Below are 19,584 nucleotides of genomic sequence, written 5' to 3'. Positions count from 1 at the left end.
AGGCTGATAAAAGTCTGACTTATCAGCAGATCAGTTGCTCTCCTGCTGAGCTGATTTGTTTGTGGTGATAACAAACTGAAAATCAACCACATTGTGAGCATTCAGGCATTCCTGCAGGCACCAATCAGCTGGTTTTCTATTGCCTTTTTGAATCTTTTTAATTGTAATTATTCAGATGGGTTCATTCCATTTCTGCAATGCAACCAATTATTTAGAGGGTTTTTTATTTTGAAATTTGCATATATATATATATATATATATATATATATACATACATACACATATATATACATACACACACACACACATATATATAAGCTTTATTGAGCATACAGCTGTCAGATGTGTATTGTTTTAAATAAACACTATTTACATTAAAAAAAACAAGGTTTCTCAAAGTATTGACAATAAGCATCAACAAATGCTACTTTGCTAAAGCTTATTAGGACAGCAGACAATAAGTCTTGATATAGTAAGTACAGTTATTCAGTAACAGTGTTTTTGATTGTCAGAACTTTAAAGGTAATTATATTAAATTAACACACACACACAAAGGCTGGAAAAAAAGATTTAGAAAATCGTGCTTCAAACCTGCATTGTTTTCAGGTGTTTCACCGTGTGACGTTAATGCGCACTCATGAACTCTTTACCAAACTAAACGCTGACTGGCCACGCCCTCATTACCTGTGGTAACACTCCCTCGCTGCGGGGAGACACACACACACATACACACACACACACACACATATACAGGAAGTGAAGGATTTCTGTCCCGACAACGGAATCTCACGTGAATAAGAAGAAACGGTTACTTATTTACTCTTTATTTTGCCCAAACGCCATGAAATCATGCGCAGAAATCCAGTGATTCCCTCCAGGATCGAAGTCTCCGAGCTCGTTTGTCGGACAACATGTCCTCCTTGTCAGGAGTCCCAGTCTCTCTCCGGATCCTCCTTCTGATTCACTTTGTCTTCACAGTGTCAGGTAAGTTAGAGCTCGACTAATAACCCGTGTAATGTGAAATGTTGCTGTTGGTTGTGTATTATTGAAGGATCTGACAGATTTACTCCTATAATTATGGGAGTAAATGAAGTAAACCCCATCAGACTATTATGATTATGAGTCTCGCTGTTTCTGAGGTGCTTTTATTCTGCTGTTTACTGCTAATATGATGAATAGTGTGAGTGTATTGATTAGTCCTGTCAGAGCAAGTGAGCAGCGGCCGGACCAGGATGAGGACAGAATATAAATCAGGGCCCTGAAATGTCACTATAAACGTTCATTTTTGTACATTTTCTTTATTTTTTTTCAAGTAAAAGTCATTCAGCCAGATTTATTTGGAAGATTACATCAGTTGTGCTGACTTTAGAAATGTAAATACAGAAAGTTAAAGAATGTGAGAAAATGGCTGTGCTTGCTCAGGAAAGGTGCTTGATCTGAAGGAATAAGTGTTTGAATAAAGGTTGGATTGAAAAAAAAGAGAGAGCCCGGCTGTTGTAATCAGATTGAGTTTATCGCTGAATGAGGGTGTGTGTACCTAATCTCTTATCATATTGGCATCCAGGGGTCCAGAAGCTGACTCTCACCCCCGAGCGAGGCTCCGCCCTCAACATCAGTCGTGTCAGGGGGTCAGAGTGTAAACTCTGCACGGGGGCCGGACGCTCACAGTCATGTGACACATCCGTCCTGTTAAAAGATAACAGTCCCGTCTCGGTGGAGTTCAAATGCTCCAGACCTGAAGATGTGTTCAAGGTGGAGATTGTACGAACTATAGGTGAGACCTGGTCTGATGTGCTGGTTGAAGAGAGCCCTCTGAACGGTTGGCGGTGATATTAACGGATTGTTTCTCCTCAGAATGTACCACAAAGTCTTGCAACGGCCAAATCCACCAGACTGACTTCGGTTCAGGGTCTCTGATGGATTTTAATCGCAGCTTCACCTGGAAGCTGAAGGCCTCAGCACCCAAAGCGGTTCAAGTTGGATTTGCCAAGGTGGGTATGAGACAGATCAGCCCGTCTGTGAGCTGTGCAGATGGGCACACCTACACCCTCAAGGCCATCCAGGATACAGGGGAGGTGGTCATAGGGAGGTATTGCAGGACGGGGACCATCAGCAGTGCCCAGATCCTGAACCAGGGCAGCTTTTCTCTGGAGGTCCCAGCGGGTCAGAAACTGCAAAACGGCCAATTTGATGTTTCTGTCGGGGAGGAAATCAAATGTAAGCCAGCTTCCTAATAGATTCCTCTCTGTTTTGTTGTGTCAGACATTAATTTGTTTTTTTCTTCTTTTCCAGCTCTTGCCAAAATTAAAATATCACTACCACCAGGGACCTCATCATCTGAGCTGCTGTCTCCAAACTACCCAGACAGTTTCCCTGATGACGACGTGATGGACTTTTACTTTCAGTTTGAAGCCAAACAAAAAGCCACCGTTCACTTCCTCGATCTCACGCAGCCACGTTGTCTGAAGAAGGAAACTGCTGTTGAGTACCACAGCAGAGGGAGAGGGGCGCTGGTGCTGAGACTGACCGACACTCAGCCCGTCCAGAACCAGGGGGACTTCTCTCTGACGCTGAGGAACTGTGAGATGGACAGAAGACGAGCTGGTTCTCCTGGACTCTCCCTGAAACTCAAGGTGTCCACTTCCAGGGCAAGTTCACCAGGTGTGTACATCCACCACAGGCATCAGGAGGGTTGTGTGCTCAGCCCTCTGAGATGCTCGTGGAAGCGCTCTGTTTCCATGAAAACCCATATAAACCCATAAACCCACAGAAGCTAAAAAGATGTGTTCGAATGGACTCTTTTGTCCATCTAAAAGTCTAAAATCCCCCAAACATGTTAGTTTTCTGGAATTAATAGCAGCAAATAAGAGTTTGGAACCCGCAAACATTTGACAATTTTGCTTTGGAAAAAGGACTGAATGATTAATTTGTTATCAAAGTGGTTGGAATTCATTTGCTTTTAATGGAATTGTTGATTCCTTGTTTTGATGGGCTTTTATGACAAAACTAGCCCCGCTAATTCTAAGGCTTCTACGAAGAAAATGTACTCAACAATGTCTTCACTAACGGATCAAATCACGTGTGTTTAATCTCACCAGCAGCTCATCTTACAGGACGTTTTAGCTTCTTCGGTTGTGTTTTGTGCTTCTTCGCCTCCCTCCGGTGGCTCCCTGCTGGTGGCCGGTGTGTGAATACAGATGTTGGTACAGACAAAAAAACCTGATGGAAGCACCATTCGTACCAGTTACTAGAAGTGCACCGTTTCATGTATCATTTTATTTGTTTCATCAGTTTTTATCGCCGTTTTTGTGGCTGGTGTCATTATTTAACACTCACTTCGTCTTCTTTTAACCGGACCTTTATATTCGGTCCAGTTAGAGACTGAGAGCAGTTCATCACCTGTTCACCGATAACAACAACATCTCTCCCCACGGCTTCTTCTGGACTGTTTTAATTTCGTGACTCTGTAAGAAAAGCAAACGTAGAGAAGAACTAGAAACAGCGTGAGAACTCCTCAGACTTGTTCAAAGGCCTGGGTGTTCTTGGCCCTACGTGTCGCCGTATCAATCTGGTAATGGCAAAGGAAACAGAATTAGTTCTTACATTTGATCCAGAGGCATTTAATGTTTTATCAATGCTATTTTTTTTTTTTTTACTTTATCAAGATAGGTCATGATATGAATAATATCTGCTCTACTTGTCATGACAGGACTGGGATTATTTAAAACACCATTTATTTTCTACTTGCGTGTCCTGATTCAGGAGGATTATTGGGACTGATGGAATCTTCTGTTGTATTTAGACAGGTCTACTCATGGTGAGTAATGACTCTGACGGCCCAGCCTTCAGGTCAGGGGAACCCTGATATTGCCTAATCGTTGATTCATGAGTCATGAATGAGCGGCGCTTTACTGGAAAACACAGTCGGCCGGGGAGCCGTGTTCTTCTGCTCTATCAGCCAATTCAAAATCCTGCTTTGACAGCTTGGTGATGATTTTTGCTGAGATGCATTTGGAGGTACTTGATTTTCTCTCTCTCTCTATCCCTCCCTCTCTCTCTCTCCCTCCCTCACCCCCAGTGTCGTGTAGCGTGGACCTGAGGAAGATGAAGGGTCTTTCTCTTCACGTCGACAAGCGTAGACGGACCTCTGAATGCGAAATGAAAATAAACTCTGTGACCAGTGAGAAGATCACAGTCTCATCAGACGGCGTTGCTCAGCTGTCCTTCCAGGACTGCGTCTCCGAGGACCTGCAGGTCTCCGCCGTGACAGCCGTCGGTAAATCCTTCTTCCTGAGCCTGGTTTTAACTGTTGTTAACAGCCTCATGTAAATTCAACGTCAGATATTCATTCACAAATAATCTTTAAAGGGCTTTTTCAGCATCGATAATCCATCTAACAAGTTGTTGTTGTTGTTTTATATTCTCACAATTTAACAACTTTAAAATCCTCTCCATTTGTTAAGGCAAGCAAAGTGCTGTTGCTGCGTGACTGCAGTGAGTTTAAGGGGAGGAAACAAATGTGCAGTCACATTAAAATCTTTAAAATGCCACTTAATCATTCTTACGAATAAAACCCCCAGAATATATGTGCAAATACTCTCGTGATATCAGTCCATCCTCAATCTTTGGCCACTGGAGGCTTCAGAGTTCCACGTTAGCTTCCAAAATATGAGTGTTGTTAGAAATCCTGCTCAGGTTTTCACTGAGCTCTGAGAAAACTCAGCATGTGCATCATTCTACTGCGAATCTCAAACATTCAACGAGAAGAAGAAGAACACGTGTTTGCCTGGAGGCAGCTCGAATGTATTTGTAATGCTTTGGTGTTTCTCAAGAAAAAATACGGCTCCAGGCCTCCAGATGCCGGCTGAATACCAGAGTGAACTTAGTCACGTCAACAAATGAAGTCTTGTATCATGGAGATCGATTTGAAATGAAATGGACTGGATTTCTGCATTAAGCGAGACTTACACCAATAACAGACATCAGTTCCTTTTATTTTAAGAGTAACAACACAAAATATATCAATTGTTTTCATTCACTTATTTGCATGAAAGACCTTTGATGTCACTGACATAATGTTCTTGGTTTTTAACAAGCTATGTTTTGGATTGGGATTTAATTTTTTTTTTTTTTTTTTTAACAATTTTCCCTAAATTTGGCGAAAATCGGCCTCATGTTACTGTAATCCTGGTGATGGACGGACAACACTGAATAGATCAACCCCCTTAGTTGGGAGAGCTAACAGTGTTGTCATAGTAATAGAGGAGTGCTAGTGTCATCAGTAACTGGAGCACCAAGAAAGAGATAGAACTCGATTCATCCCTGAGAGGACATTTTGTTGCTATAGCTGCTTAGGTTATTGCAGTAAAATACAAAGACAAAAAAATGAAGTACATCAGTAAATCAGGAGTATGAAAATATATATGTGTAAATATATATATATATACACACACACACACATGTACATGTAAAGCTAACTGTTTAGCTTCCAACTTCCCTGTCCCACTCATTTCTGTTTCATCAGCATCCCTGTTTTGGCTCAGCTGCTAAACATGTTGCTGCCTACAGGGGAACCTGTTTGCTAGCATGTTCATATCAGCTTGTCGGGTCATAATGCTTTCATGCTGCTGGGGCTGTGGCAGCTGCCATCTTGATCTAACCAGCTGCTATGACTGTGTCACCCACATTTGTCCTCCAGGCTGTTCTCAACTCAAAGACTGCCCCAAACCTCCAGTCCCCCTGCTCGTGCCTGTGCTGCCCAGCTGTCTCCCCACCCCTCTGAGCCGTGTCACCTGGACCCTCCATCCCCCCGAGCACGGCACCGTGGAGCTGATGTCTTCTAGCGCACCCCTGCGGCAGGCCCTACCTGGGCAGCCGTGCAATGACAGCATCATCAACGTGTCTGAGGGGGACGGGACTATGATTGGACGCTTCTGTCCTCAGGGCCCCATACAGAAGCTTCAGATCCACACCAGCGTGACCGTCACAGTGACCAGCGCGAACGGTAAAGCGCTGCGGCCGTCTGTGAAGCCGGTGCTGACCGCATGTTTGAAAGAAGAGATCCCAGGTAACGAGTAGATTCAGTTGATGAACTCGACTGAGTTCCTTACTGAGCGTAACATCATGATTGATTTTTCCCCGAAAAACAGAAAGGTACATATTCACCGTCTCACCAAAGAAAGACGTACCCGTCCTGTTAGCTTCTCCTGGTTGGCCTGTGGGAATGAAGTCTTACTCCACCATCTCCTGGATCGTCTCTATTCCACCAAAGATGGAGGCGCACTTGATGTTTGCCAACCTCAGCCAGCCTAAATGCAGCAAAGGTCACGCTAACATCAGGGTGCAGAGATCTGGCAGTCTGGAGGAGGACTACAGCCGCAGGGAGGACGAGGAGGCCGAGAGCGAGATCACCGTCTCGGAGAGCTTCTACCTCAACATGTCCAACTGCATGCCTGAGAGAGGAGACTTCAGCGTCATCACCAAGATCACCCTGCAGAAGAGCAAGAGTACGCTGGTTTGCATTTCATAAGATGTTCTTTTTTTGTCCTTTTTTTTCTTGTCCTTTTAACCTCATTGGACAAACATAAAGTTACGGAACAAAGAAGATTTAGAAATACTGCAATATTGCCAATTTCAATTTTTTTAATCAAGGGAGAAAAAAAATGAGGTGATAAAAATAAAATTGTCACAACCCCAAATTTACCCCACACACCTGGATCCAGATCAAAATCTCTTCAAGGATGTGTTCCAGGAAGTCCCTCAGGATAGTGTGAGGTATTGCCAAGCCTCCCTTTCTTTTGTGGAGTTTAGCTGTCGGACGCTCTAAATATACAACGTCCAGATACGTCAGCTCATTTTCAGGTCAGGCCCAAATTTGTCGAGTCATTAAGAGTTAGAGGTGCAGCGGACACACAAGGAAGCTTAGAGGTTAACTAGATCACGTTCGTCGTTCAATCCTGTCTTTGTTAGAAAAGGATTGGCCCCTTCTGGTTTCCTTTTCCTATCGTGTCCTCCAGAGTCTCAGGAGGTGGTTGAACGTGTGTGACGCTGGATGTTTCTCTCCTGCAGGCCTGCTGCTGACCATCATCCTGAGCGTGGTGGCTGCTCTGCTGCTCATTTGTGTGACTGTGCTGGTGGTGGTCTGTGTGGTCATCAGGTGAGTGGAAAGACAGAAAAAGAGAATCGTCTTAATCTTTTCTACGTTCTCACTCACCCCCTTTTTTAAAGAAATTTTTTTCCCCATACTTCAAATATCTGGCGGATTTTTATGAACCCATAACGTGAAAACAGGATATTTTTCATCGGCCTTGATGGAGGTAAACACTTCCGTGCCCATCAAGTTGAATATTTGATTATTTACAACGTTACTGTCAGTTGGAGCACTTGATATAAAGTCGGACTCGTTTGTTTCAGCCAAATTGTTGAAGTAGGAGCAGATAAAAGCTCAGAGAAGTTGGAAATGTCATCATCAACATCATGAGGGTAAATCTCCGTACCGCATCCACGAGTCCATGTGAGATGGTTGAAAGAAGAACTTGATCACATTCTGAATCCGTCACCCAGAAGACACATTTTTTGGTGTAATGGTCAACATCTCTGAGAAATACGAGCATGTTGAAGTGGGATATTGTTATTGGAGGGATAATTATGAAGCTCCTGGGTATTTTACCGATCGTCTTACGGGTCGGTGATATGAACAACCTGCTTTTGGCTTTTGACAAGAAAATGAATGAATAGATTTTGATGATACGGTGTTGCTGCTGGTCATTAAGCTTTGCTTCCTGCCTGCAGCAGCACATTGAGGACCAAACAGAGTGGAAGGGCAAATTTGTGCAGTTGAACAAGTGCTTCCAGTTGGAGAATGGAGGTTGGCTGGAGGGTTGTGGAGTCTCAGTGCAGCAGGCAGGCCGAGCGAGGGCTCAGACTCTGGTGCAGGCTGAGCTGGGCCGGAGATCTGGCGCTCTGGTGGAGGTTGGCAGAGTTTGGAGGGAATGGCAGAGAGCAGGTAGCAGCTTGGACGTCATCTGGAAGGAAAAACAAAATGGCCGAGATCAACAGACGAGGGAATTCAGTTCAAAAAGTAAAACTAAACCTGAGAGTTGACATGCACATTGAAGTTCTAGATTAATCGGGTCCATGTGTTTCTGTCTTTGTGAGGACTTTCATTTTCATAATGTGTTCTCTGGTCCCTAATCTTGACCATCACAACTAAAGGCCTCATCCTGACCCTAGTCCAAGTCTGGACTTTCAAACAGACTTTTAAAGTTATGATACCTGTGTCTTCACACACAAAACACAAACACACACACACACACACACACACACATACACAGCAGTTGTCATTTTTACTACCGTCACAAAAATCAACTGTATGAGAAAGAAATGTAAGTACAGCGTTTCAAAATTAGCGTTAGCATTCATTGACTTCTATTAGTGAAATGAATGGTTCGCTGATGAATGTTGCACTATTTATTAGTATTTTTATGAAATGCATCGTAACTGTAACGTCTCCGTAACTGTAACGTCTCCGTAACTGTAACACTCTCTCACACTCTCATCTGCTCCCAAACAGGAAGAAGAAGAAGAAGCTCGACCATCAGGTGTCCATCTACAACCCCAACGGCACCAGCTTCCTGCCGGGACCGAACGGCTTCCCAAAATCACGTGAGGACAACGAGTCTCATGTGTATGCCTCCATCGAGGACTCGCTGGTCTACACACACCTGTTGAGAAAGGGGGTGGAGATGGGCGTCTATGGGGAGTTCGACACCTACCGGCCCTTCACAGGACACACAGACTCCCAAAAGCCACTCGTCTCTAAAGACGCCAGCGCTGACAGCACAGAGGCCGCGGCGAACCAGCAGTTTCAAGTACCGTCTCAAACAGGTCCTCCCCTTCCCGTCAGACCTCCGAGCCACGGCCGTTTGATAGTGGACAATGAGATTTACGAGACCAACAACCGCGAGGAGGGGGGCTCAGAGAGGATGGGGCCACGGCTGGATCCAGAGGGAGGGAATTGAGGACAAGTGTGAGAGCTTGAATCCCTGGCGTCTGTGACCTCCTGCAACCTTGCAAGAAACCCTCTTTTGCACCGAGGTCAGAATGACCGACGAACCCGGTTCAGACCTGCCTGCAGCTTTGACCTCGATGTCTCGGAGGAGGCCATTTAGCACAGCAAGCTGTTTTCACCGCTTTTAATTTACCCTGTTACTTGTTTCTCATTTGAGACATTGCGCAAGTCTGTGTGCTGTTTACGTGGGTGTTTTTTTTTTTTTTTTAGTTTTTCCTTGTTTATTGAAAAAAAACAACAAAGAAAAGCAGATGGATGGCTGTTGCACCATCAGCTCATGGTGGCCTACTTCATCACTGATCTGTTTGTGCCTGCTTGGACAAATGAAAGCAAATAACTGGGCTTTCCACAAAGGTCATTCCACTGAACAGCTTTAAATCCCAGGTGACAGAGAATTGTAGTGCCTTTGTTTTATTCTGGGCTTAAAACCAATCTAATTGTTTTCTTAATAAGTGATTTGTGTATCATAATGAATGAGAGCCTTATTTTATTTTACTATCGTGCATGTTGGAGTAAACCTTTTTAGTGAACTCAAATGAAAATCCTTAAATAGGCACGGATGCATGGAAGCTGAGGAAGGACGCGCTTGCAAATTATTTCAAGAATTCTTTTCTCAAGGATATCGAATATCCGATTATCACAAGATAAGTGGCTCATTATTGCATGACAGCAAACTTGAGCTGTTTTCTGAAGATGAAGTCATCATGAGTTATTATGTCATAGTCACAAGAATAGCGGTTTTGTTGTGTCCTGATGGTGAGGTAGATTAACCCTTTATGGCCAGGTAATTGTTCAGTTGTTTCCAGGTTACGAGTACAGCTTTTCTCGGCTTCCGTTCCAATGTGCAACATATTGTTTTCTTACAAAGCGTGTTTGCTGATGGACTAAACTCTGTTGTCGGGTAGATTATTTGTAATTGAGGATGCGTGAGAGTTATAATTTAACACGAGCGGTGAGGAGGAGGAGGGGGAGGAGTTGGAGCGCCAAACCACATCTTCACTGAGTTACATTCGACCAAAGATTTTTTTTTTCTTTTTTGTTTTTGTGAGATTCTGCAGTTGCTTTCTGACAAATGGACGCTGGAAATATTTGTGTATTTTAACCTGAGATGAACCCATCTGTTAGAAATTGGGGTTCGAGTCGTAAAGTTCACTAAATGGACAGCAGAGGGAGACACAGCTGTTACAAGCACAGACGGGGTGTTCAGTTACTTTGATTTTAAAGTCTGAATGAGATTTAAAGGGACTTTTAGATGATGCTTTGTCCTCAGTCACTCCGCTGCTGACATCATTGGGTATCCATGGAAATGTCTACACATGTTGATGTGGCGTAAGCTTCCTTTGGGAAACTAAGCTGATACAGAAACTAAATTAGGCTGATGGAAACTCTGTGTGTGTGTGTGGGGGGGGGGGGTGCAGACACAATGAGATGATGTTTTTACAACTGGAACCAGGAAATCTGCAGGGGGCTCAATAATAAATTTGTTGGAAATTTGAAATACTTTTGTTTTTTTCCGGAGGTTTTGTGTTTTTCTTAGTCTGTTGTTGTTGTTTGTTTTTCACCTCACGCGTGTGAAATGTGTCAGTCAAGATAATTCATATTTTTTATTCATATTCAAAAGTCTAAAGATTGTGTAGCATAACCCCCCCCCCCCCCCCCGTAGCAGTAGCAGTTTTTGTCCTCTGATGAAAAAATGTTTTTAAAAGCTGAATTTTTGAGTTGAGCAAGAACGGAACATTGGAATGATGGAAACAGAGATTTATTCATGTGATGTATCATGTAAGCAACATTAAGAGGGAGGATCGGTGCACAGTGGGAAAACATTTTCATTGTTTTTCATGAGCTTAAAAATACACAGAACAAATATATCAAAGAACATCCAGTGGGTTTTACTATGAAAGAGTTTGTGAATCCAGAACACTGGATGAAGAGAGATATCTGAATGGCTTAGTAAAGAAAGATTCAGCGCATTATCATTGCAACACTGGGATTGGTAGCATTCAAACTCCTTTCTGCATGCAGCATTCGTTTGTTCATCGAAACCGGGATCAGACAATGTTGAACTCACACACAGACGCTCTCTCAGCTCGACAGCTCTCATCAAACCACTTCCCGTTGGCTGTGGTGGACATTATGGCACAGTTTTTGCTGCGCCCCCCGTCTGGCTGCAGGGTGATCTCAGTCTCCCAGTTCTTAAAGCGCACGTTGGACCCCGATTGGTCCAGCCACTGGCCCTCAGTCACCAAGTCATTGATGCCGAGCCAGATGTGCGCCTCTGGGCCGACGCTCTGGCGTACGTAGTTGTAGAGCTGGTCGTTCTGGTCTCCAGTCACAGGGGTACTCAGGCTGCCCCCCTTAGCGATGCAGTCATCACTGGCAGCATGGAAGGTCTTCTTGACCGGATCAGCCAAGAAACACTTGCCCGGGACCTTGGTTCCTTTCAGACACACTGAGCAGGAATGAAAAAGACATCAGAGTTCTTCAAATGTCTGTTGTTGTTTTTTTGGTTCCTCCATCACTCGCCAACTGTGTCCAACAATCTCACGATGCCATGAAATCATGTGTCAACATGTTCCAGTGAGAGAATTCTACCTGTTTGTAAAGCCAGCTGCTCTTTCAACAGATTCAGCTCCTGAATGATGTCATTAACTTGTTTCTTCAGCTCCTCAATCGCAGCACTGTTTGCAGAGTCTGTAAAAATACATCCACAAAGACGAATCACCCGGTCAGAGCCAAAGAGATAACAGTGAGTCTTCCATGTTAAATCCTACCTTTCTTGCCATTCTTTCTCTTTGATGAAGTCTGCTGCTGCTGCTGCTGCTGCTGCTGCTGCTGCTGCTGCTGCTGCTGGGTGGACTGTCCCAGCAGGAGAAGACAAAACAAAAGACAAATGACTCTAGAGTCCATGATGCCTGGGAAAAAAACCAAAACCAAACCAACACTTGAAATCCTGCTTTAGTGCAGCGCCTCCGAGCCTCCTCACAGCTCTGCGTGCTGGCCAGACGCAGCCTGTTGTTTTACACGCCGAGTGTGGCGGCACAGAGCTGACAGAGGAAATCTAATCTGAGAGAACAAATGTTTCACAGATGTTTAATGCTGTGCTTGTAACCATGAAGGCAAAGATAGATGGTGATGGTGCGGCGCTTAACGGCGTTCAGACAGCCATGACTGGGGTTCCATATGTTCCATTTCAAGATGGCATCTGTGTGTGTGTGTGTGTGTGTGTGTGTGTGTGTACTATCACAGTTTTATTTCATTTGTTTGTTGTTGTTTTTTTTAATCAGAACGGCACCAAAAAGCAGCAACGATTAAGCTTCAGACATGTTTTCCTCTTCTTGATGTCAATTTCATCTTTATTTTTCTGGTCAAAGGTCGGTTGGGTTTTGTCGATGGTCCACCAGGCCAGAGGTTGCATGTTTTAGGTTTCTCCCACATCTGGTTCTCCTCAGCCTGCTGGAGGAGCTGCAGCTGGAACATGGTACAGACTTACATAATCATCTCAGTGTTTGTTTGTATTGAATCTTTTTTCTGCTCACTGACCTCCAATAACTGAGAAAAATGCTCTAAACACCCCCCCACACACACACACACACTCACACACACACAGATTTCATGCAGTTATACACAAACACAAAGAGTATATGGTTTCATCAATATATTTGAAGTAAAATATTTACAAAATAAATAAGTAATGAAGCAGGTACAGTAAGTATTTCAGTAACATTCATTGAAAATAATTCATTTATAATATACAAAAGTTCAGGCAAAGCCAAAGGCCGCTTGTATACAGATCCAGGGATGGGAATTGATACGATTTTATCGATATCAGCGCTGTTATCTAGTCTGCTTCTTATTCCCAATTCTCTCATCGACTCCCGATTTTAAAAAAAAAACCAAAAATCTCCTGTAATCCTATGTTTTATCGCCTCTGAACCTGAACACTGTGGGTCATCACAAGATTTTGTTTTTGAGTTCACTCTCAATAACTTTCTGGTTCCCTGATAGTTTTGCGCTCCCGTGATCCTTCACAGCAGGTTTCATCTTACTATGAGAGTCCTCATGAGCGTCTGCCACTGGAGACGTCTCCTCCACCCTTCAGGCTCCAGCTCTTTCATAATCAAGCAGACATCCTCTTTTACTGGAAGACTACACAAGCTATAATTAGAGTAGATCCACCATTACCCGCCCTGAGTACAGGAAGTGGTCATGCACGCTGGTCGTAGGGCACTGCTTTTTTCTGAACACGATAGATTATGAGGGAACGCAAAAGTTACTGCAAGGGAACGAACACAGCATATCTTGCCGTGGCCCTTAGTGAGCTCCATTGAGCACTGAAGAAACACTGTACATAAAAGTTCTGCACATCTGCCTGCAGCATTTGAACGGGATAAAATAAAATTCTTTCATCTTTCCACAGCGCAGACGCGCGACATCGTTGTCTCACGGGGGGCAACTGTCCGACAAACAATGCCGACATCGATAAAAGGAGCTGAAAGGCTCGGAGGAATGTTAACGTTACAGATTCGGGTTGTCAATTCCCATCCCTATACAGAACAACGACGCCCAATCACGGCGTACGCTCTCTCGTGCACGGCAGGGCACGCCGACGCACCGAGCGCCGCAGAGGGTGTAGTGGGTCACAGTTTAGTATTCACTCAAATGCATAGATAAGTTGGTTCATCAGTTTAGTATCGTCAGTGCAAAATGTTACAGCAGAGATGACATCACCACATTGGCTGTCATCACTTCAACGTCGACAGGAGAGCAAACGGTGCTGTGTGATATGATACGCTGCTATATTGACTCATTTATTTCTTATATTTTTAGATAGTTCTATGCAAATGTATCTTGTTCTTTGATATTTCTCAGAGTGCTGCTGCGTAACTTTACTGCTGCCGATCAATACACACTTTTGAAATTGTATTTATACTTTAAAGTCTTGCTTCTTTATGACTTTTTCTAAAAACAGCGATCGCTGCAGCTGCTGTGTTAGTAATACAAGTCAACCTCGTCCGAGCCCAGCACCAGGAGCCCGATTAATCACCAGATTAATAACAGCCCTTTGTATCACACAGTGCAGCGCCTCTGCTTCCACGTCTCCTATGTTTCCTATATAATACGCCATTCTTGCATATTCTTGAAAACAAAAAGCGCCATAGGTAAACAGATTTGAAAATCCAAAATTCTAAATAAATACAATTAAATATCAACACAAAAGGACACATATTGAGGAAACGACATGCAGGAATAAATGAAGAATACTTCATGTTTGGGGGAGAAAAAAAAACAAAAACAAAAAACTTCTCCTTGCCAGGATAAAGTAACCGAAGCGTCTCTCGAGTGTTGAACGCCATCATCATCGTCCCTCTGGTCTACGTCGGGCAAAGCACTGGAATAACAGCAGAGGTGAAAGTTAGCAAGCTGATGGAAGCGAGGCAGCATTGACTCATCACGGATGCATGACATCACTGGAGATAAAGAGGAGGAAGAACAGAAGGAAAGAAAGAATCTAACAGTCAACATAGACATATTGATCATAAAAAAAACAACATCTGATCGATTTTACCACCTGGATAAAACTTCTAGAAACCTAACATCAGCCGTGATTACTCAATCTAGCTCTAATCTACATGCGTGCATGAGTCTACAGGGGTCGGCCATGCTGTAGCCACAATGGCGCTGTCGGGGAGAAGGTCAAAGGAGAACACGGGGGTCAAAGTGTGCTGACGTTCAGTGATGGAAAGGACAGTGTCTGATTGTGAGTAACGACACCACAACGGGTCACATGTGTCACAAACCTCTCCGTCCGTCGCTCACACCAGAGCTAGCGAGTGTGAGGCAGCGTGGAAGATGAGACGTAGAGAGAAGACAAGGTGGAAACAGTGTGACAGGACATGAAAGAATGAGAGCAAATGTTTTAGCTTGGAGACACAGAGGCACCAAACTGGTCACTTGATATACTGTTGATGTACTGCAGGTGCAGGACTTCCTCTTCCTCTAAAGCATCGCTTGATGTCTTCGTGCAATCAACAATCAACCTGCAGGTACGAGTTCCTTGATACGGCTGTTTGTTTCGAGCTGCGTGGAACGGTGCCAGGAAGACTTCACACTATCAAGTTTGGAATACAGTGTGAGGCTGGATTCACACCAAATCAGAAGCTGTGCTGAAGCAAAGGCGCCAGCTCTCTCATTCATTTGAACAGGAAATGAGTGCTTTAGCTGCCGCTTTGTTGCTGGGGGGGGGGGGGGGGTGTTTACGGTGTAACATTCTGCTGATTCTCTAACAACAGATCACATGAAAAGAGAGAACGAGACGCTGACTGCAGTCACCACGTCCTTTCCTGAGCTGTACAAACCCCGCCCCCACGGAGCAAAGCGCCATGAAATCGCCAACCACTTTTGGACCCCTTACGTCACACAAACGGGCCACTTAGCGACAGACCCAACCGCACCATCACCGCACCACCTGACTGGGTGTGAAAGCAGCCTAAATAGAGACAAGCTCACCTTTAAGAATGTAGTCTGTTAGGAGACCAGGCACCTTATCGCTGTCGTCTCTCATTGCCTGTAGAACTGAAAGGAAGTGAATCAGTCGGAGGCAAAGCTCAGCCGTGAGAGATTAGACTTCACGGAGCAGATGAAAAAGAAACGTACTCTTGGTCAGGATCTGGAGGTCCTCAAGCGAAGGGGGGAGTCCTTTTTTCTCATATGGGATGACGGTGGTCAAATACTGTAGGTCATTACAGAAGAATGACAATGATGAGGGCAAGAAAGAAAGGCAAGACACCAAACGAGCCAGAGTCATCTGTGATACATGAACAAAACAGGAAGTAGATCAAGTGGGCGTAGCCGCTGAGAGAATTAGAGAGTAACCTGTCTTTCAGTGCACGGGCTCCCAAATGTTTGGCGAAAGCTATTTTGAATGACAGAAGAGAGTCCCTCAATGCTGAAGCGCTGAGGAGGAATGAAGAGAAGAGAAACACAAGACAAGAGGAGAGCAGAGAGGAGAAAAGGCCGGTGTAAAGGTCATAAATGAGCACCGCCAGCAGTGATAAGAAGGCAGGGAACAATACTCAAACACTTACCGATCCGAGCGCCTTCTCTGTGTGACAATGCGATGTACCAGCTCCACCTTTGAGCTTCTTTTTCTTCCTCAGAAGCTCCCGCTGCTCCTTCTGTCGGTTTTGGACATCGATGAGCGCTGAGATGAAGCTATTCTTCACCTCTTTCTCAAAGTCCAGCTCATCCCTGAGAGCGAGTTGCATCACCAGCTCCTCTGAGAACCTCCTGATGGTCGCCTCCGTCTCCTCCAGACGCTCGTTCAGCTCCGCCACACTCAGGCTCTTCATGCCTGCGCACAGTTGGTTAATGATGAAGGAGGTGAGGCATGGACACCTCACAAATCAGGAGTCACAGCTATTCTCAAGATAACGATGCAATCAGGTCATTCCATGAAACCTTTACAGGAAAATCTCCTGCCTGATGTGCTGCACATGCACAAGCAGGGCTGCTACGTGTGGTAACGCTACTCACGCAAACTATTTATAGGCTAATTGGCTCGCTAAATGCCATATTACAACGAATGTGCACTATTTCTTTTTCACAGGATTTTCTACATAAGTGGCCACAAATTAATATTTTGGGGTTTTTTTGGGGGGGGGGGGCTGTGTGAGGTGCTGTGGCACACACTCACGTTGATGGTAGCTGGGACTGGAGCGCTGTACATCCACCGAGAGCATGGAGAGGTCAGACTCTGAGGGATTGTGCTTTGCTTCCATTTCAGGAGAGTCCTGCATCATCTCCTCTATCTCCTCGATGACCTAAGCAGAGAATCAACACACACAAACACACACTAGAGGTGAAGATCGGTAATAAATCTCTATGGCAACGCAGAGGGATTGTAGCGTGTTAAGCCGCTGCTGCGTTTAGAGGCTTGTGCTGCATGTGGGACAAACGCTGCTGAGGCTGGATGTTGACGAGCAACAAACCTGCTCTGCTGTGTAAAGAGGCTCCTCAGCGATGGAGGAGACGATGATGGAGTGCATGTCCAGCTGCTCCCTCAGGTCCTCATCGTCTGTCAGCTCCGCCAGGATGTCACTCTTTCTCTAAGCACAGGATGGAAACAGGGGCAGGGAATTTAATCAAAGAGCTTAATGCCGGCACAATGAATATTTGGGAGATGAACAGAGGATTTGGAGGGTGGAGGTCAGGGCGGTGAAAACAAAGTGGGGCAGTATGGAAGGGAGGGGGCGGAGTCACTCACGGGCTTCTCCTCCAGGTTGAAGGTGGGGATGTGGAGGGAGCGAGTCCGGGAGTGTTTCCACTCCACGGGCATCACACGACCGTAGTTGTTGGTTAAAGCGTTCCAGATCCTGAAGGCACGTGAGAGGAAAACATCAGAACAACAGAGGTGTGAACGCCCAAAACCCCACTTAGTCCCTGATCCTGACAAAGACCAGGAACTGACTCAGGTCAGGGAACGTGGCGTTAAACTGTCACTGGAGTAACAACCACATCGCTTTGGGGCCAGTTCATCCATTACACAATAATTGCTTACAGGATGTAGAAACACAGAGAAAAATCACCACCCTTCTTCTGTCAGCCAAGTACTTCTGATACTTGCTGCAACTCAGTTTTCCCCAACAGCACAAATAACAAACCTGCCTGAAAACAAGCTGTTATATCTTACTGAACTACTGCCAAAGTATTCATTGTTTTAAAGTATTGATTATTACATCCAAGTACCCCTTGCTGTACAAGAGGAGGCTAAAAGCTTGGAAGTACTTGGACAGTAACCGGTATGTAGGCGGAGTGAAGCACGAAAGCTGAGAGTGCGAGAGCTGCGTGTTGTATTTTGGATCATTTCTGGCTTGACTTTGCACTTTTGCGGTCTTCCAGTTCGCTGGGGACTGAGCAGGTGTGAAATGACTCGATACTCTCCAACAGACACATACATATAACAGTTAATTCTGTTTTTTTTCCTGCGCATTTGGAGTTTTAGCGTCAAACAAATGCACAAATAGCAGCAGGATACACAACACTGGGGACAAATAGTATGCTGATAGTAGCAGACATGATGTCCTGGGTCATCTTCTACTACTACTACGAGTACTACTGCTACTACTACTACTAATACATCCATTGGGCATTGAATGAAAGGTCCCGCTGCAGCAGAGTCCCGTGTCGTACTAACAGAAGAACAACCGCCGCAGCAGCAGCAGCAGCTGCAGGCCCCACAAACACTCACTCGTCCGCCTGCAGCACCGTGTCCTCGCCGATCACAGCCACCTCATCCACCGGGGCCATGGTGTCCGTCTTGCCTTTAACATGTCGGAAGCACACGGACAACTTCGCCTCGAAATCATTCGCCAAGTCCTCTGGGGACTTGAAAGTGCCGTGTTCCCCTGGGGACGCCTCGGGGACATCACCCCCATCCCCGCCACCATCATCATCCGGGAGCAGCGTCGGTGTGGCGGACACTCGGCCTTTTAGCGGCTGATCCGCCACCATGCTGAAATCACCCACTCTCAGCCAGGCGTCGTCGAGATGTGCCGCCATAGCCCGGAGCAGCCTACAGGGGCCGGGTACACGATGGATGTTTAGAGGGACTGCCAGGCCCCCGCATCCTCCCTGTCTGCCCGCTGTCCTCCTGCAGCGAGGAAGCCAGCAGCGGGCAGTGCGATGGAGGCACACGGCCGACTAGTGGCCGCTATACACACGGGTGGAGTAGCGCGAACACAAAATTAGAAAGGCACGAAGAAGACACTTGACTCTAGAGAAAAAGACCACCTAGTCATGATTTATTCCATCACCTGACCGTGGGTACAGCTATTCAGCGTAATAAGTGAATTGAAAGGTTCAGTCACTCAGTGAGTGAGTCACTCAGTGGCTGGACTGAGCTGATACAGCCAGAGGAAGAGCTGTTATTACGGTCAGCCATGATGCAGCCTCCCAGATGACGTCATAGAGCATCTTTTTAGTCTGGTTTACAACTGCAAGCCCCGCCCCTCCCCTCTTTCACCCTCACCCACGCCCACAGATGATGATGTCACAGTCAGAGCCGCAAGGATTGACGATATGTCAATATATGACAGTTTGAAATGATGTCGGTCACTCTGTGATTGGACGCATGGCTTCCAAAGATGACAGCCAGGATTCTGCCTGGATGGCTTTGATGCTCTGTGAAATCATCTGGGTGTGAGATCAGAGAGATTTTGCGATGTACCAAACCCTCATGGCCCCGCAAATTGGAAGCGGCTGTGTCTTCTCTCCTCAGCCGGAGTCCAGGTCACCCTGTCATCAGGGAGCTTTCACACCGCGCAGTTTGCTCCGAATCCTTTAATGCTGAATTCAGACCAGAATTGCTCATTAAACTTTGACAGAGTTTCTATGAGCATTCAGCCTGTCAACTTGTTCACCACAAAGAAAAACATCACAGCAACCTCCAGTCTGTTTTCTAGCAACTGTCTTGTTTATTATTACTTACATATTATTATTATTATATTACTAACAGC

The 19,584-nt window shown here is 45.3% G+C and overlaps 3 protein-coding genes across 5 annotated transcripts; 1 reads left to right on the top strand and 2 right to left on the bottom strand.

Annotated features, from left to right (window-relative positions):
- Positions 1 to 716: 716 nt before the first annotated feature.
- On the top strand, positions 717 to 10,997 carry cdcp1a (CUB domain containing protein 1a). The gene is made up of 9 exons (XM_086218827.1): positions 717 to 984; positions 1,565 to 1,774; positions 1,855 to 2,217; positions 2,293 to 2,661; positions 4,079 to 4,276; positions 5,699 to 6,067; positions 6,150 to 6,506; positions 7,069 to 7,156; positions 8,573 to 10,997. Exons 1-9 carry the CDS (start codon positions 912 to 914, stop codon positions 9,018 to 9,020), a joined length of 2,475 nt encoding a protein of 824 aa, XP_086074953.1. The 5' UTR covers positions 717 to 911; the 3' UTR covers positions 9,021 to 10,997.
- Positions 10,821 to 12,232, bottom strand: clec3ba (C-type lectin domain family 3, member Ba). The gene is made up of 3 exons (XM_086218832.1): positions 11,842 to 12,232; positions 11,663 to 11,761; positions 10,821 to 11,519 (listed from the first exon to the last, which is right to left on the bottom strand). The coding sequence occupies exons 1-3, from the start codon at positions 11,975 to 11,977 to the stop codon at positions 11,119 to 11,121; spliced, it is 636 nt and encodes a 211-aa protein (XP_086074958.1). The 5' UTR covers positions 11,978 to 12,232; the 3' UTR covers positions 10,821 to 11,118.
- A 362-nt stretch (positions 12,233 to 12,594) lies between these two features.
- fez2a (fasciculation and elongation protein zeta 2a) lies at positions 12,595 to 19,070 on the bottom strand. 3 transcript variants are annotated; one of them, XM_086218829.1, is made up of 10 exons: positions 18,318 to 19,070; positions 17,334 to 17,442; positions 17,059 to 17,175; positions 16,764 to 16,890; positions 16,156 to 16,421; positions 15,944 to 16,024; positions 15,725 to 15,800; positions 15,578 to 15,643; positions 14,869 to 14,894; positions 12,595 to 14,459 (listed from the first exon to the last, which is right to left on the bottom strand). In XM_086218829.1, the coding sequence occupies exons 1-9, from the start codon at positions 18,626 to 18,628 to the stop codon at positions 14,884 to 14,886; spliced, it is 1,164 nt and encodes a 387-aa protein (XP_086074955.1). In that variant the 5' UTR covers positions 18,629 to 19,070; the 3' UTR covers positions 12,595 to 14,459; positions 14,869 to 14,883. The 3 variants fall into 3 exon arrangements, with proteins under 3 accessions (XP_086074955.1, XP_086074956.1, XP_086074954.1); XM_086218828.1 differs by lacking the exon at positions 14,869 to 14,894 and having other exon boundaries at positions 12,598 to 14,459; XM_086218830.1 differs by lacking the exons at positions 14,869 to 14,894; positions 15,944 to 16,024 and having other exon boundaries at positions 12,596 to 14,459.
- Positions 19,071 to 19,584: the final 514 nt, after the last annotated feature.

The sequence above is a fragment of the Aulostomus chinensis genome, chromosome 11 (genome assembly GCF_037954235.1).
Source record: "Aulostomus chinensis isolate RoL2024-O1b breed Wild chromosome 11, RoL_Achi_v1.0, whole genome shotgun sequence".
Classification (NCBI taxonomy): Eukaryota; Metazoa; Chordata; class Actinopteri; order Syngnathiformes; family Aulostomidae; genus Aulostomus; species Aulostomus chinensis.
The sequence above is the reverse complement of the archived record's forward strand: the minus strand, read 5'-3'. Positions and strand labels throughout refer to the sequence as shown.